This window comes from Necator americanus, chromosome III (genome assembly GCF_031761385.1).
Source record: "Necator americanus strain Aroian chromosome III, whole genome shotgun sequence".
Classification (NCBI taxonomy): domain Eukaryota; kingdom Metazoa; phylum Nematoda; class Chromadorea; order Rhabditida; family Ancylostomatidae; genus Necator; species Necator americanus.
The window spans coordinates 15,014,347-15,028,904 of record NC_087373.1 but is presented as its reverse complement, the minus strand read 5'-3'; the positions used below and the strand labels follow the sequence as shown (position 1 = coordinate 15,028,904).

Genomic DNA, 14,558 nt, shown 5'->3' with positions numbered 1-14,558 from the left:
CAGATTTCAGGCCGACCTGCTCTTGTAATTAAATACAACCCTTTCTTGGAAGACATTTTAATCCCTATGGAAACAAAATATCCGCAAGGAGCAGTAATCGTTAATTTTGCACGGAACCCTTCAGTTCCACCCAGGACTGTTCAAGACCTGCAAACATGGTGTCCACATTGTCCCATCACTATTGATTACGGTATGTTTGCAGTTTACCACCTCACGACCGCCGTATTAGAGATTTTCATGAGATCATGGAAAGAAATTGAATTACGAGTGCCCATGACATATTTTAGCAACATTGCTAAAAACCTTTGATTTTGTAAATGGCATTGTACCATAATTCGAAACCAAAACAATTTGGTGCGATTGTCCCGTAATAGTTACGTACAACTACGGGAACAATGTGAGAGAAACGTGCGTCAATCGTAGAACTAACTATTCGTTAAAATAAGACTACCCGAAGGTTCCACTTGATCATGAACCTTTTATTCTATAGATCCACATATGTCGATAAACATTTCTGATTATTTTCAGTGTGTGGACTATCCAACGAACTGATTACTGTTCCACAAGTTATTGCTGCATGCACCGGACAGCAGTACATTATTTCATCCCCAGGAATTGTTATCACTCTCAAATCTCAGTTTGTCACTGAAAACCAGTTGAATGCGTTGTGCTCAACAGCGCTTGTTACGAATATCTGCATTGAAATCAAAAACTCTAATTTCAAAACTTTGAGATGCCCGAAACTGAAAGAAATCATACCATGTCAAGCAAGTAAGCAACTTGTGAATTCACTGAAAATACTCTTGTTCCTGTTTTCATTACGTGATGTGATCCGAAATTTTAACTCGTTTTCAGATCAGCCTGCTATCCAGATTGTCAACAATTCCTACTTTACACATCTCGACATCCCTATGACAGCTAGGTACCCTACTGGTGTGAAGATCGTTGAAATCCAGATGAATCCAATGTTTGACCCAGTTAATCTCAAGAAGATCCAACAATGGTGCCCAGGCTGCATCGTTACTGGCGACTATGGTGTGTCTCTTCGTTTCAGTTTGAAATACAAGTGGAAATCTTTTAATGCCACCGGAGTTGAATTTCGAGCTAACTATTTCGATGAGAAGTGCAAAAGGAAGTGCAAATTTTTCGGAAATGAGAAATATTAGGTTCAGTCTAGAGCCTACCATTGTTATCTCATCCTGCATCTTCTAAGCTTTTAGCACTTTCGGTTTTCAATACTTCATTCTTTTGGCACCTTCGCTACTTTTTGCTACAGTGACATTTTCAGCATGTGGTCTGAACAAACCCAATCCAACTACAGAAGAACTTATGCGAGCATGCGTCGGCAAGCGGATTATTGCTCCAATGCCAGGAAATGAGTTCATTTTGGACTCAAAAGATTTCACGGTTGAAGAGTTCAACGCTTTTTGTTCAAAAGTCGTCCGCATGCAGGCTTGTATTATCATTGAGAAATCGAATTTCCAAAGGATAGAATGCCCAGAACTAAGGGAGCTGAAGGCTTGCCGACCAGGTGCAAAACCGAATCTATTTAGTTCTTTGATCTTCTCTTGAAGGAAAAACTGGTATTAAATTGACGAGTTGTTTACAGGCAAGAGGGCTTTCACTATCGTTGAAAATTTCAAACTCGTAAGCATCGTTTTTTCACCGCTACTGGTGATCCCAGAGGGAGATTTGGTCTTCGAAATCAGAGACAACCCACATCTTCCCGAGGAATTACTTATATCACTGAGGAAATTGTGCCCGGGCTGCACCATCTCATTGGATACAGGTTTCTTATAACGATATCCCCACAAATACTGCATATATTCATATTAGTTGCGGTTCTGTGAGGTTTCGTTGCGAACAAATCATAGATCCGTTAAATCAAAGGAGGATATCGTTGCGAATTTTACACAAAAGTATTAAACTAAATCCCAAACGACCGTAAAGCCAGGTTGATTAGCATCTGTTTCGTTCCTTCTTTCACATTTTTGCAAGTGCAAATTTTCCAGAAAGGTGAGAAGCAAAAGAGGTTTTTTCATTTCTAGAAATAAAAAATGAAGGTATCTTAATGCTTCATTTAAAGTTTCTAGCGAGATACTCACGATAGACTCCATGGGAGAACAAAAATACACCTTGAATTCCAAAAATTAAAATTCCAGATTGTGGATTGACTCAACCGTTCACAATAATGGATCTCGTTGCTGCTTGCGCTAACAAAGTGCTCATAAAGCCATCAAAGCCACTCATAATAGAAATCTTCTCTAAGGATGTAAGCGAGGCACAAATGAATGCGTTATGCGCTAAAGCAGCTTACATGGAAATCTGTATTACCATCTCGGAATCCAATTACAAGAGATTTGAGTGCCCGGTTCTGCGAGAGCTGATACCCTGTGCACCAGGTGAAATTTAGTAGAATCTAAATTTGTGCGAGTTTTAATCATTTTAATCATTGCGCTTGTTTTTCCTTTAGGTCGTGTGGCCATCACAGTTATAGATAACCCTTACCTCACACAGTTCTTCATCCCTGTGTCGATATCGTATCCTCGAGGAAGCATAATCCTTGAACTTGGTGGGAATTCAATGCTTCCATGGGAAGTAGTTGAGTTGTACAGGAAAAATTGCCAACTTGCATGCAGATTCCCAACAAGTGATGGTGCGCCACTTCTCTTTTGCTGAGATCACCTCTTCCATAGTAACCAAAGTTTTGCAGCTTGCGTGCTACAACCTCGAAACTACCTAAATAAGGAACTTGTTTCTACTTGTGCCGGAAAGTCGAAGATTAAACCTTTGAGTGGTTACCTCCTCATTGTGTCATCGGATGAAGTACGAGAATCCGAGATGAATTCTCTTTGTTCAAAGGCAAAATCCATGCAAATCTGTATCACCATTAGTAACTCACATTTCAAGAGCTTGCGATGTCCATATCTGAAGGAATTGAAACCATGTGAAGAAGGTAAGAGACGCTCGAAAATCTATTCCACTTGAAATTTGCTGCTAAGATATGCTTGTTTTAGGCAAACCCGCGATTACTATCGTCAGCAATCTGTATTTCTCCACCTTTGAAATATCTCACAACGTACGTTTTCCTCCTGGTGCACTCATTTTCGAAATTATAGAAAATCCGAGTCTTCCGGCAGATACCATCAGAATCCTCAAATCAATCTGTCCACGATGTCGCATCACATACGATTATGGTTGGTTCTTAAAAATGTTTCTTCCATGTTGAACACGGATTTCGTTAGGTGTATACCTGTGCTTAACCATCCTCACAACGCGTATTTTTCGATGATTCACATCAAATTGTGTTACTGACCGATTCGGCTGACGGGAAATTGCCACTATGAAACAGACCTCGATATTGCTGATTACGAATATAGCTTTACAAAATCACACAAAAGGTGGAGAAATGTCTAAGCATTCGTTTTCCGCCAATTCCTCTCACTTTTTGCATCAGCAGATAAAGATTTCTTGGGAAATTCCCAAGCATGCCACTTTGTTAGAAAGTAATTTATTACAGAATAGTCTACTCCGTTTAGATTGTGGTCTTGTGCGTCCATTCACGGCAAAACAGCTTGCTGCTGCTTGCAAACAACACCATATAGTTCGACCTTCACCGGGCTACATACTCGAGTTCACATCAAACGATCTGACTGAAATGGAAATGAATGCAATGTGCGCGGAAGCGATTTACCTGGAAGCCTGCATTGTCATCTCAGCATCCCAATACAGCAGTTTCCGATGTCCTAAGCTGCGAGAGTTAAGGTCATGTCAACCAGGTCAGATTCACAGATAAAACAATAGTTGTCTTTTATTGCACCATAAATCTGTCTGAATATTCACCATTTCCAGGGCGCGCTGCCATCACAATTATAAACAATCCTCGCTTCCAAGTGCTCGAGATTCCGCCGAGCGTTACCTTCCCCCGTGGTGCAATTATCTTAGAAATTTATGGAAACCCTCTTCTTCCAGATGATATTTTGGAAAAATATAGGAAATTGTGTCCACATTGCAAGTTTGGATCTGAAGGAGGTGCAGTTTTTGTAGCCATTCTTAGCTCAGTACGTTTTGAGGTTTAGTAGTTCCTTTTCAGAATGTGTCCTGCAACCACGTGAATACACTGACAAGGAACTAGTAAGGACTTGCGCTGGAAAGAAAATAATCAAACCTGCAGAAGGGTTTTTCTTGACGCTTTCCTCGCAGTTTGTGACAGAAGCTGAGATGAATGCTCTCTGTTCAAAGGCAACTCATATGCAAATTTGTATTACAATCATTGACTCAAACTTCAAGAGCTTACGTTGTCCATATTTGAAAGAACTGAAACCTTGTCGACCAGGTTGCTCTCGTTGCTAACACTAATTTTCAATACTTCCATTAGCTTCATTCATTTCAGGAGAACCAGCAATCAAAATCGTGCGAAACTTCCAATTCTCTGTCCTTGAAATTCCAAACACCTTAGTCTTCCCGAAAGAAACCATCATTTTTGAAATTAGAGAAAATCCACATCTACCCTTACAGAAAATTAAAGAACTCTCACTGATATGCCCGCTGTGCCACATAACCGCAAATCTCGGTTTGTCATAGAATAATTATAGTTATTCAAATTATTATAAATAGTTATTCAAGCTCTGAAATATTTCAGCGTGCGACTTGGAAAAGAGGCACTATACTGATAAGGAACTAATAGCAGCATGTGCAGGAAAAACTATAATCAGACCAGCAGAAGGATATATGCTGGTTCTTAAGTCCAAAGAAACAACAGAAGAGGAATTTAACGCTTTGTGTTCGAAGGCTATTTACATGGAAATTTGCATAGAAATCACCAATTCACAGTTCAAGCGACTACGATGTCCATTTTTGAGAGAACTTGTTCCATGCCAAAAAGGTAAGCTAAGTTTCTAAGTTTAGTGTAAAAAGTGGAAGATAGCGAAAGTTGTGGTAGCTCTTTGTTATTTCGTTTTATATGTGAGCATAAGAACAAAATTCCAGATCTTTCACCTGTCGTTCCACATATATTTTAATCAGGTATTTGCGCAAAGAAAGTGGTTTAAAAGACTTTAAAAGGATCCATTTAAATACTTAGTTCTGAACACCATTAGAATCATTTGCTGACTTTGAAAATATTACTTCAACGGTTTCTTCTTGCTTAGTCATAAATAACAAATTTATCTCTACTCGCTGTTTGTTGCTTCACTGTGTAAAAATGCAAGACAACGTTCGGAGATTTCATGAACTCAGAATCTTTTACTAGGTCCATGAACTTTTGAACACTCCTTGTATGAGTCTTATCGCTGGAAGTTAGATGAGGTCAACTCCGTTCTTGCTTTCATCTTGCATTTCATTAGCACTACAATTAGGCACTCTTCAGCTCCAACTATGAAAGAATCAGTATTATATGATAAATATATCGAGTATCAATAATAATGACAATGCTTCTGCCGATTTCTTTCCAGTAAGTGTTATTTCAGGTCGACCGGCTATCAAGATTGTCGGCAATATTCAATTCGAAACTCTCGACGTTCGCGAAGACCTTAAATATCCCGCTAATGAACCCATACTCGAGATCAGTGAAGTGCCACATATGGCGCTCGCTCATATCAAGCGCCTTCAGAGAATGTGTAAAAATTGCAAAATCACGGCCAACCTAGGTAATCGCTGATCTACGACCACTTGTTCTGATTTTATCGTTGAAATTAACTGGAATGTATTTTACGATGTCCGTACGCTTAAGATTGCAGATTCAGGTTGCGGACTCAACAAAAGGACGTACACAGATGCGGAGATGGTTGCTGCATGTGCAGGAAAGACAATAGTAAAGCCTGCTGAAGGATATATGCTGGTGATGTCAAGCGACACCGTATCAGAGGCTGAGATGAACGCAGTCTGCTCAAAAGCAGTTTACATGGAGATTTGTATAGTGATACGATCGTCTTCGTTCAAATCTTTCAAGTGTCCTTACCTCAGAGAACTCAAATCCTGCAAACCTGGTTGGTTTTCCCACTTCATCACATCTCTTATGTTTGACAGGAAAATGAAGTCTTTCAGGTGTGCCAGCGATCAGGATCGTTGGAAATCCTCTTCTCACTGACGTCTCGATATCGAAGACGCTGCTTTATCGTGTAGGAACTAGAACGCTGGAAGTGCGGGGAAATCCAAACCTCTCAAGGAGATCAATAATGGAGCTCAAGAGGCTTTGTCCAAAATGCATTATCAGGAGGCAACCGTAATGTAATTTTCAATACTCTCATGCTATCTACCCTCCCATGGCGTTTCTTTTGCATTTTTCAGGAAACAAAAGCATGAAGAAGACCCTTTGTAGACTACTCTTGAGCATAAAAAAAAATAAAAATACTTTTGCACACTTTGTTTTTGTGCACGAGAATCAATGTGTGTCAATTCGTTTCTTTAAAGTAATAAATACACAGAAACAGAAAGTGTTTCTAAAATGTTATATATCATTCGATAGAGAATCCCTTTACAAAATAAAATAATTCTGACTTCTACAACTTTGTTGCTACTTGTTTAATTAACATAAAAAATAGAACAAGAACAGAAGAAAAGAACTACTACGAAACAACTAGACGAATAACCGCACAGTCGTCATTTGTAGAGAGCAGATCCCGTCGCGAAATCTAAATGGCGTTGGTTTTGTTCTGCGCCGGCTTCTCGTCCTTCTCGTCGATCCTTACCTAATCTTGCCATATCGTCTTGCTCTTCTTCCTCTTCTCTCTCTGCGCCTAAAATCCATAGGCATGATACGCTGCTACTAAACTTCTCCTGATGATGGATTGAAATAGGAACAAGACGCGTATTATGATGAGCTGTACGATGTACTCCGCAACCAGAAGTCCTACATATTTCGTGTTGGAAACGTGAAAGCAAAGAGAGGAGAGTCCACCCAAGAGGAATAAAGGGTCGGAAAAGTTTTGATTAGGGGACCGGAATGGAAACGGCAATTGTCTTGCAAGGCTGTTGTCCCTTTCATCGTTATGGGGACCTGTGTTCCTCTTGTGTGGTCTCTCCAAGTTTTGCTTTCACGTCTTTGAGATTGAATATGTAGAAGGACTTTTCGTTGCGAATATCCTACAGCTCCTCATTGAATTCGTCCTATTCATCACCTGCTGAGTTGATGAGTAGCAGTGGAAGAGTTCGCTTCTCATAAAACAAGATCATCATTGTTAGACGTGAAAACTGCCCAACTGCGCCAACTCATCAATCGGAGGTGGTATCTAGTTGACGTTCAAACTCAACTCGCCTCGAAGCCGCGCACGACGAACTTCTATGGAAGTCCTAAGATCACCAAGTAATCATAGGAAGAAAATGGAATTTGAGGCTGCATCCGAATGCATCACACATTGAGTGGTTGCTGGCAAACGCCAGCTGCAGAAAAGCTTTTCAGGAGGACCCTTCGAAGTACAGACAAAAGAAAATCCTGAAAGCAGAACAAAGAAGAACAATTAGAAAGGAGTCCAGGGATCTCAGCAAACATAATATTCCGCTGACAGCCTTGCTTAACGCAGACGAAATACGCCCCTCTTCTCGTCGTGAGATGGGAATCATCACGAAAAGGTTTGTATTCAAACCTTTTTTGTTAGTCAACTCCACAACTCCGACCACTTCTACTAGATAAGTCGCACGGGGGATTCTCCCTTCAAAAGTACGAGTCGCTATCAAGAGCATGAAACCTGGCTCAGCCCTCGGGTTTGATTCTATATCGGCAGACTTTCTTCAGGCTGATGCTCATCTGCATCATGTGATCCTTGCTGAGCACATGACGTCCCATATCCAGGTTAAAAAACCCTAGATTAGTGGAAGATCATCACCTTGATTACCTTGACTCCCGTTGATCTTCGAAATGGTCGAGCGGGCGCCAGTAATTCCTCCATTTGTCCCGATCGCGTGGCAGAGTCGTCGAGTGGTTCCTCCTATCGCGTGGGACACGAAAAGCATCATAATTTTCCTTGAAGGATTTCGTGAAAAAATCTAACCATCGGGTCGGCTGTCTTCCTGCAGTGCGCTTAATATCGCGGGGAACCCAGTCGCTCACGGCTGTGGTCCAACGGTTATCATTAAAGCGCATCACGTGTCCGGCCCAGCTTAATTTACTTTCCTTGGCAAACGCAGCGGAGTCCCTAATCTTCGATCGCTGACGTAGGAGAGAACTCCGAATTCCGTCCCTCACTTGCTTGAAACGGGATACTCCTAGCATCAGTCTCTCAATTGCGCGTTCACCGCGTTTTCTTCCTCTTTGCGAACTGCCCAGGTTTTCGAAGCATAGGTCAAAGCAGGAAGTACGGTTGTGTTGAAGAGGTGAGCACGAATCCGGGTCTGCCTTGTCTTCTTCGCTACATCCTCAATGCTTTTATACGCTCCCCAAGCTGCTCGTCTCCTCTTGCAAAGCTCAAGGGTCCGGTCGTTCATCATGTTCAATTCCCGACTCAGATAAACGTAGCTGGTGCAATCGGATATGCTCGTTCCGTTGAGCGTGAATGGAGCATCCGAGACCCATTCGTTGCGCATGAACATCGTCTTTTGTTGATTCAGCTGAACGTTCCGCTTGGCTGATGCTAGATGTTATCAGTACGATGTCATCAGCAAAGATGTCGTCCCATTCCAACTTTCTCGAGAGTGGCTGTGAATATTTTGGGTAGGATTCTATCACCCTGCCCCCCCCCCCCCCTTTCACGTCAATGATGATATTCTTGTAGAATGGCAAAATTTTGGTCGTGAAGTTACTGTAGAACTCTCGAAGTACCTTTATGTACTTCGAGAGTTTTACAGTAACTAAGTAGGGGCGCCATGGTTGTCCAAGGCTTTCGTCTCAACTGAGTCGAAGGCCTTCTTCAAGTCGATGAAGGTGAGACAGAGCGGCATCTTGTACTCTCGTGATACCTCGATGAGTTTCGAAACAAAGTTAATGTGGTCAATCGTGCTGAATCCTTTTCGAAACCCTGCTTGCTCGCATGACTGTCCTTCAAGACTTTTTCAATTCTATTAAGGATCACTCTTGTAAAGAGCTTGTAGATGACGGACAGTAAACAGATTGGGCGATAGTTGCCAATGTCAAGTGAATCTCCCTTTTTATACCACAACACGGTCTTGCTGGTTTTCCACTGTTTAGGAACCTTGCGTGGTAACAGGGTAACGTGTGAAGAGCCCGCCAGGGTGTTGATGAGTACTGGCGGGAGGTTCTTCAGTTGTTCTGGTCTTATTCTGTCGGGAGGGGGTGCCTTATGATTTCTCACCGACATGACAGCATGTCGTATTTCGGACGGGAGAACCCCTGGAGGCAAATGGACATGGTTGTCGAAGAAATCAGAGTAGAAGTCGTAGATGGCTTTCTCCATCCCCCTTCTCGATGCAATGGTTGTTCCCTTCGGGTTCCGGAGAGCAGTCATCCTCGTCTTGCGATTGGCGAAGTCTCGACGGGCATAGCGGATGCTGTTTCCCGCCTCTGCTCAGCTTCAGCCAGTACTTCTGCTCTTCTCTCTTTAAGGTCTTCCTTTATCGCCTCTCTGCAAACATTGCGAGCACGGACGTGAGTTCTTGGTTCCCTGCGGCTCGTGCTGCTCCACGCTGACGTATCAGCTCAAGAGTTTCAAAGGACAAACGTCTCTTAGTGGTTTTGAAACTCCCAGCCTTTTGTCGCGCAGTCGTGAAGGTGTTCAACGAGCCGGTCATATTTCTCGTTCTCCATTGCGGAATCTTCCCAAAAGCCGGCTAGCGTAGCGAAGAGATCCCAGTTGATGGTAGTTCTGGGATTTCTCTCTCTGAACTTGGCGGCTTCCTCTGCTCTCCTTGTGAAGGAAAATCTTTCTCGGAGGAGGTGATGGTCCGATCCCGTATAGAACTTTGGTACAACAGCGACATCCGTCAAGCAGAACCTTTTGTTGACGATAATGGGTCTATTTCATTACGGTACCCTCCACCGGACTCCTGCGTCCAGCGTAGAGAGGATGATGAACTCGGAGTGCCTCTCCCCCTGTTCACTCCATTGTAGGCCGTTGGTCCCGATGTGAAGTTCCTCAGCCGTTCTTCTTGGGCCAACTTTGCCGTTGAAATCGCCAATTACGACGTTGTAGAAGGCATGATCTTCTCGGTAGAACTTCTCCAGGTCCATATAGAAAGCTTTAACTTCATCTTCTTCGCAGCTTGGAGCGTAAGCGACGAAGATTGTCAAAGCTGGTGTGGGCCACATCTTCTCACCTGCGTCCGATTCGGGTCGTAATTTGTTCTAAAGAGTCGATGTTCTTTGTCATACTCGTGTTGACGAGGACGCCAACTCCATCAACACCTCTACTGTCGCATGTTCCTAAGAACAGTTATTTTCCACTTTCATATACGGCATTGAGAGGGTGACGTCGTCTCGTCTCGGTCAGTCCGATGACGTCGTACTTAATTATCTTGGCTTGCATCATCAGATCTCCGATGCAAGCGTACGTGCGTTATAAGTACAGATCGTCATCCTAGTCCTTTTTCGGTAGCCTATATGACTCCTGCAACCCGTCCTTCCTGGCGCTACCGTGCCAGGCTTTCCTCCGGAATCACGAAATACGGAATTTCTGTTGCTCTATTTTTTCTTTTTTTTCTATTACTGTGACATGCAAAAAAAAAGTTTAAAACCCATGGGCAGGTTGCAAGCCTCTAGTCCCATGAGTTTTTGGGAGAACTTCCATTCTCCCGGAGTGGACATGTGGAGCTTATTTGTTGCAGGCGACTCCAAACCGTTTCCTTTGCACCTCCCAGTCACTTGATTGCAAGCTTTTGGCCGGACCGACGTGCGGGACACAGGTGTCATGAGTCAGTCCTGACTCAGCAGAAACAGGGAGTCCGTCCCCTGAATCCACCCGCGTCTCTGGGCAAGCACAAGGTCGCTTCTGTTTCGCGATTAGCTCCCTATCCGCCACGCGGGGAAGCGCCACGTAGCCTCGGTACTAACCTGCTGTGATCCCTCTAATGAGGAAGATCTGTGGTGGAAGACCATATCTACAGGAAAAGTCACCGGCAAAATCAAAACCACCGTTCGATATGGTTACCGACCGCCCTATACGAAGTTTTCACCAAGATCATCCTCATGCACATGTTTAGGATGCTGAATGAAACCTAACCCCTAAGAACTAGCTGGATTCCTTCAGAGTTTCAGTTGTCAAACCAGCACATCCAGACCATGTCGAGCAGAGGTTTACCGGAAATACAATCTGTCCCTTGTCTCAACCATCTTCGTCTGTGAGAAAGCATTTGACAGTGTAGAAATAAATCCAGTGCTGTTAGCGTTGGTCGATTGACGAGTTGATTGGCGCGTCATCGACACCGTCAGATGAGGGTTTCAGCCAATTGCTACTGCCGATGCACCTCTATGATGCGGGTTTTCCACTGCACCTCACCCTATCAACTGGAAAGGGGGTACGACCAGGCAATATTACCATCTCGAAGCTGTTCACGACTGCATTTTAATGGATAATGAAATCAAGTGGTTGGGAAGAAAGAGGCAATGGTGTTAATAGAAGGTTCCTCTCAAACCTTACGGAAGACATCGTTCTTTTGTCGAGAAGTGCCAATGATGCAGAGACACTCAAAGATTTAAATGAAGCCGAGAAAAAAGCATACTGTGAATAAAAAGAGAGAGGATACAGTTAACGAAGAACTTTTTCTGCAAGGACGGAGGAGTACAACCTGAAGGCTCTCAAATCGTGGAAACTTTGTCACAAAAGAACAAAATGGAAGGATGACAGCAGCGTGGGCAACGTTTGCATCGTCAGAGAAGCTACGGACCAACTTATACACTAAGACATGTGTCCCCATCTGTACGACCCGACTTTCAGCGCTCTGTCACGCAGAGGAGGCTTGGACAGACACTGCTGCCACGTCTGAGAAACTGCTTACTACCCTCAAAATGCTTGAAATATGCTTTATAAGGTTTGTTCGGCGCACACAATATCTAGCTGGTGTTCGCTGCTCTGATTTAAGAAAAATGTCCCGTCTTGGCAACCCAGCGGAATATATATCGAAAGCAAAGCACAGATGAGCTGATCACATTATAAGAAGAATTGATAGAGAATAGATGTACGGAAAGTATTCCAAGAGTACCAAGAGTGGTTCGCAAAAGATGACAAACGCCTTCGAGGAAGAGTGCGAATGAGATGGAGACTGATAAACCCGAACCTCATTAAAACAGACATCTGATTGTCGCCATAGCAGTTGTCTACGTGTCATTTGAACTGCCCTAATTTTATTATTGATTGTCTACACCCGTCACCCCAGCTCGAGGTGATGGGACACGACCCTCTCAACTACGGACGCTCCTCCCCCCTCCTCCCCTTTTTTTCACCCTTCTCCTCCAACGTTCCTGTTACAGTTCTCGGCTGCTGGCAATCCAATATATTAGAAATTTCGTGTGTTTCAAAAGAAAGTCGAAAATAGCCGAGGAACAACGCAAATGAGAGAATCGGTAGCAGACAGAAGCGAAGGAACGCCGAGTAGCAGAAGAAGCAAATTTGCTGAAATGTTTTTGAAGTACTAGTATTGAAATATCTTTATGTTTATTCCATTCTATGTTTTTCTAAATCCACTAAATATCTTAAAATACTGATTAAAGTACATGATATGACAAAAAAAAGAGAATAGTCAGGTGCATACGTCGAATTAGATAAGAACGACGAGTAAAAAACGAAAAAGTCAACATTTTGTTCCTGCAATACGACAACTGGACGACTCAGGTTCGAAACCACGAAAAATGCCTTTGGTCCTCTTGTCACGAATTTATTCGCAATCTAGATCTAGTAATGTGCAGAGAATCTGAGCTTTCTTGGTAATTTAGTTCTACTTCTGAATTAAACCCACTTTTAAAGTGCTGTAAACTAAAGTTTATTAAAATGTAACGTAAAATTAAATTCTTATTTTTTTTTAGAGGTGGCTTCAAGTTCCTAACTCTTCAGCAAAAGTTTGATTCAGCCGGGATTCGAATCTACGATGTTACATTGTCAACACGTTGTACATTTTGAAAATTTTGGTGTTTACATAGTGTCTTACGTCTGAAACTGAAGAAAAAAGTGTAATTTATGTAATAGCTTAATATTGTTGATAGTCGAATTTAAGCAGCAGCCAAGATTGTTAACAAAATTTATTGCGGCTAACGTTTCGGCGTTGTCGCCTTCGTCAGAGCCTGGAAAGTAAGAACATTTGCAATATATCCTCTCAAATGCCTCATCCAGAACAAGTCATCATTCCCTAGGATATTACATCCGGAAACGAAAACCGAAAAAGCCCAAATCGTTGTGCCTACCTCAGTAGCCGCGTTGCCGTGATGTTAGCGGATATCCGCGTGGTGCAATCGCTCCGCTGATACTAATTAGGATACGACCCACATATGACCCCGTAGATCAAACCCGCAAAGGTCTTGATACAGAGCCAGCTCGTTGGTCACGACTAAGCACTCTTCCTTTCTATTCATTTTTGGACCTTTTGCATTTATCCAAAACGCTTCTAAAGTTCTGCGAGCTATAACTTCGGGTTCGTACGATTGGACAGCTATGCAGAAAGGAATGTTTTCATGACATTGTCTGCGGTGAACTCCGAAGGGAGTTGCTGCATTCGATTGTTTCATCCCCTTAGATGTTCTTTGATGCGAACACAAAGGGGTCGCATCAATTCGTCTGTTTCGCCAATGTATTGGTCCCCACATGTTTTGCACGAAATTAGATAGACTACACCAGAAACCATGCAGTCCCCTTCCTTCCCGAATGGGCATATTACACAGTCTGGAGTGAGACAGAAGCGGTCGTACATTCTGTTTCGAACTAGTTGTTTTTTTTTTTTTTGAGATTTGTTGGAGGTATTTTCACAACTCTCACTTGGTCCTCGAGACCGCATTTCACCAGACTAGCCCGTATAGCTTTACTCAGGTCGTCGGTTATGAAGGGCAGGCAGAAATTGATCTTATTCGACTCAACCAGTGTGGCATATTCTCGCTGCGCACCAAGATCTGGCCTACGTGCTATATTACCAATGTAACCGTTAGAATTCGCGATGCGTTGCGCTAGGTTGATCGCATCGATCCGCTCCTGGACATCTGATGTCACCCTTACGGCTGTCCTAAACATGTTTTTGACCACAGATTTCTTAGTTTTCCAAGGGTGAGCGGAAAGACAATGAACTAAAATGTTTTTGTTGCTAGGTTTCCGGAACCATCGTGTCTCTTCCATTCACCATTGGACCACTGTATTTCTACATTGAGGAAGGACAGCCAATTTTCTTTGGGTTTCTCCCTTGTGAACCGTGTGTAAGGGGACTGTTGGTTTAGAAGCTCGAAACAAGTGTCCATCTCGTCTTGAGTGGGGCATATAATGCAACAGTCATCAATATGACGGCAATACAGGAAAGGTTTCCGTTCCAGAATGGGTTGTTCTATTTTGGATATGAATGCAATGGCTAGTGTGGGAGCTAGTCTTTGTCCCATGGCCACTCCCCTGACCTGTTTATAGTAGCTGCCGGCCCAACGAAAAATGGAGCACTTTAAGCATTCACCCAAGAGCTTCATAATTTGCCTTATGGAAAACCCG

At 43.0% G+C, this 14,558-nt stretch overlaps 4 protein-coding genes across 7 annotated transcripts in view; 1 reads left to right on the top strand and 3 right to left on the bottom strand.

The window, feature by feature from the left end:
- RB195_009638 (uncharacterized protein) overlaps positions 1 to 6,319 on the top strand; it is a gene marked incomplete at both ends in the record, with an annotated part of 31,356 nt that extends 25,037 nt beyond the window's left edge. The window contains 19 exons of one of the 2 annotated variants that reach the window (XM_064190280.1): positions 11 to 190; positions 529 to 771; positions 856 to 1,035; positions 1,289 to 1,531; positions 1,610 to 1,789; positions 2,163 to 2,402; positions 2,474 to 2,656; positions 2,714 to 2,956; positions 3,018 to 3,197; positions 3,540 to 3,779; positions 3,853 to 4,032; positions 4,094 to 4,336; positions 4,394 to 4,573; positions 4,643 to 4,885; positions 5,469 to 5,648; positions 5,745 to 5,987; positions 6,046 to 6,119; positions 6,167 to 6,228; positions 6,289 to 6,319. In XM_064190280.1, the coding sequence (XP_064047862.1) occupies positions 11 to 190; positions 529 to 771; positions 856 to 1,035; positions 1,289 to 1,531; positions 1,610 to 1,789; positions 2,163 to 2,402; positions 2,474 to 2,656; positions 2,714 to 2,956; positions 3,018 to 3,197; positions 3,540 to 3,779; positions 3,853 to 4,032; positions 4,094 to 4,336; positions 4,394 to 4,573; positions 4,643 to 4,885; positions 5,469 to 5,648; positions 5,745 to 5,987; positions 6,046 to 6,119; positions 6,167 to 6,228; positions 6,289 to 6,319 (3,548 nt within the window). Of the gene's footprint in view, positions 1 to 10; positions 191 to 528; positions 772 to 855; positions 1,036 to 1,288; positions 1,532 to 1,609; positions 1,790 to 2,162; positions 2,403 to 2,473; positions 2,657 to 2,713; positions 2,957 to 3,017; positions 3,198 to 3,539; positions 3,780 to 3,852; positions 4,033 to 4,093; positions 4,337 to 4,393; positions 4,574 to 4,642; positions 4,886 to 5,468; positions 5,649 to 5,744; positions 5,988 to 6,045; positions 6,229 to 6,288 lie in introns of those variants that run through there. The other variant, XM_064190279.1, reaches the window with a different exon arrangement.
- A 281-nt stretch (positions 6,320 to 6,600) lies between these two features.
- RB195_009636 (uncharacterized protein) lies at positions 6,601 to 9,398 on the bottom strand (the record flags this gene model as incomplete). Of its 2 annotated transcripts, XM_064190277.1 has the most annotated exons (6): positions 6,601 to 6,632; positions 6,690 to 6,737; positions 7,256 to 7,290; positions 7,833 to 8,185; positions 8,233 to 8,567; positions 8,951 to 9,347. In XM_064190277.1, 6 exons carry the CDS (start codon positions 9,345 to 9,347, stop codon positions 6,601 to 6,603), a joined length of 1,200 nt encoding a protein of 399 aa, XP_064047860.1. The 2 variants fall into 2 exon arrangements, with proteins under 2 accessions (XP_064047860.1, XP_064047859.1); XM_064190276.1 differs by lacking the exons at positions 6,601 to 6,632; positions 6,690 to 6,737; positions 7,256 to 7,290; positions 7,833 to 8,185; positions 8,233 to 8,567 and having other exon boundaries at positions 8,844 to 9,398.
- On the bottom strand, positions 8,209 to 8,526 carry RB195_009637 (uncharacterized protein; the record flags this gene model as incomplete). The annotated part of the gene is made up of 1 exon (XM_064190278.1): positions 8,209 to 8,526. One exon carries the CDS (start codon positions 8,524 to 8,526, stop codon positions 8,209 to 8,211), a length of 318 nt encoding a protein of 105 aa, XP_064047861.1.
- Positions 9,395 to 14,455, bottom strand: RB195_009635 (uncharacterized protein; the record flags this gene model as incomplete). Of its 2 annotated transcripts, XM_064190275.1 has the most annotated exons (4): positions 9,395 to 9,515; positions 9,930 to 10,234; positions 13,851 to 14,091; positions 14,274 to 14,455. In XM_064190275.1, 4 exons carry the CDS (start codon positions 14,453 to 14,455, stop codon positions 9,395 to 9,397), a joined length of 849 nt encoding a protein of 282 aa, XP_064047857.1. The 2 variants fall into 2 exon arrangements, with proteins under 2 accessions (XP_064047857.1, XP_064047858.1); XM_064190274.1 differs by lacking the exons at positions 9,395 to 9,515; positions 13,851 to 14,091; positions 14,274 to 14,455 and having other exon boundaries at positions 9,914 to 10,198.
- Positions 14,456 to 14,558: the final 103 nt, after the last annotated feature.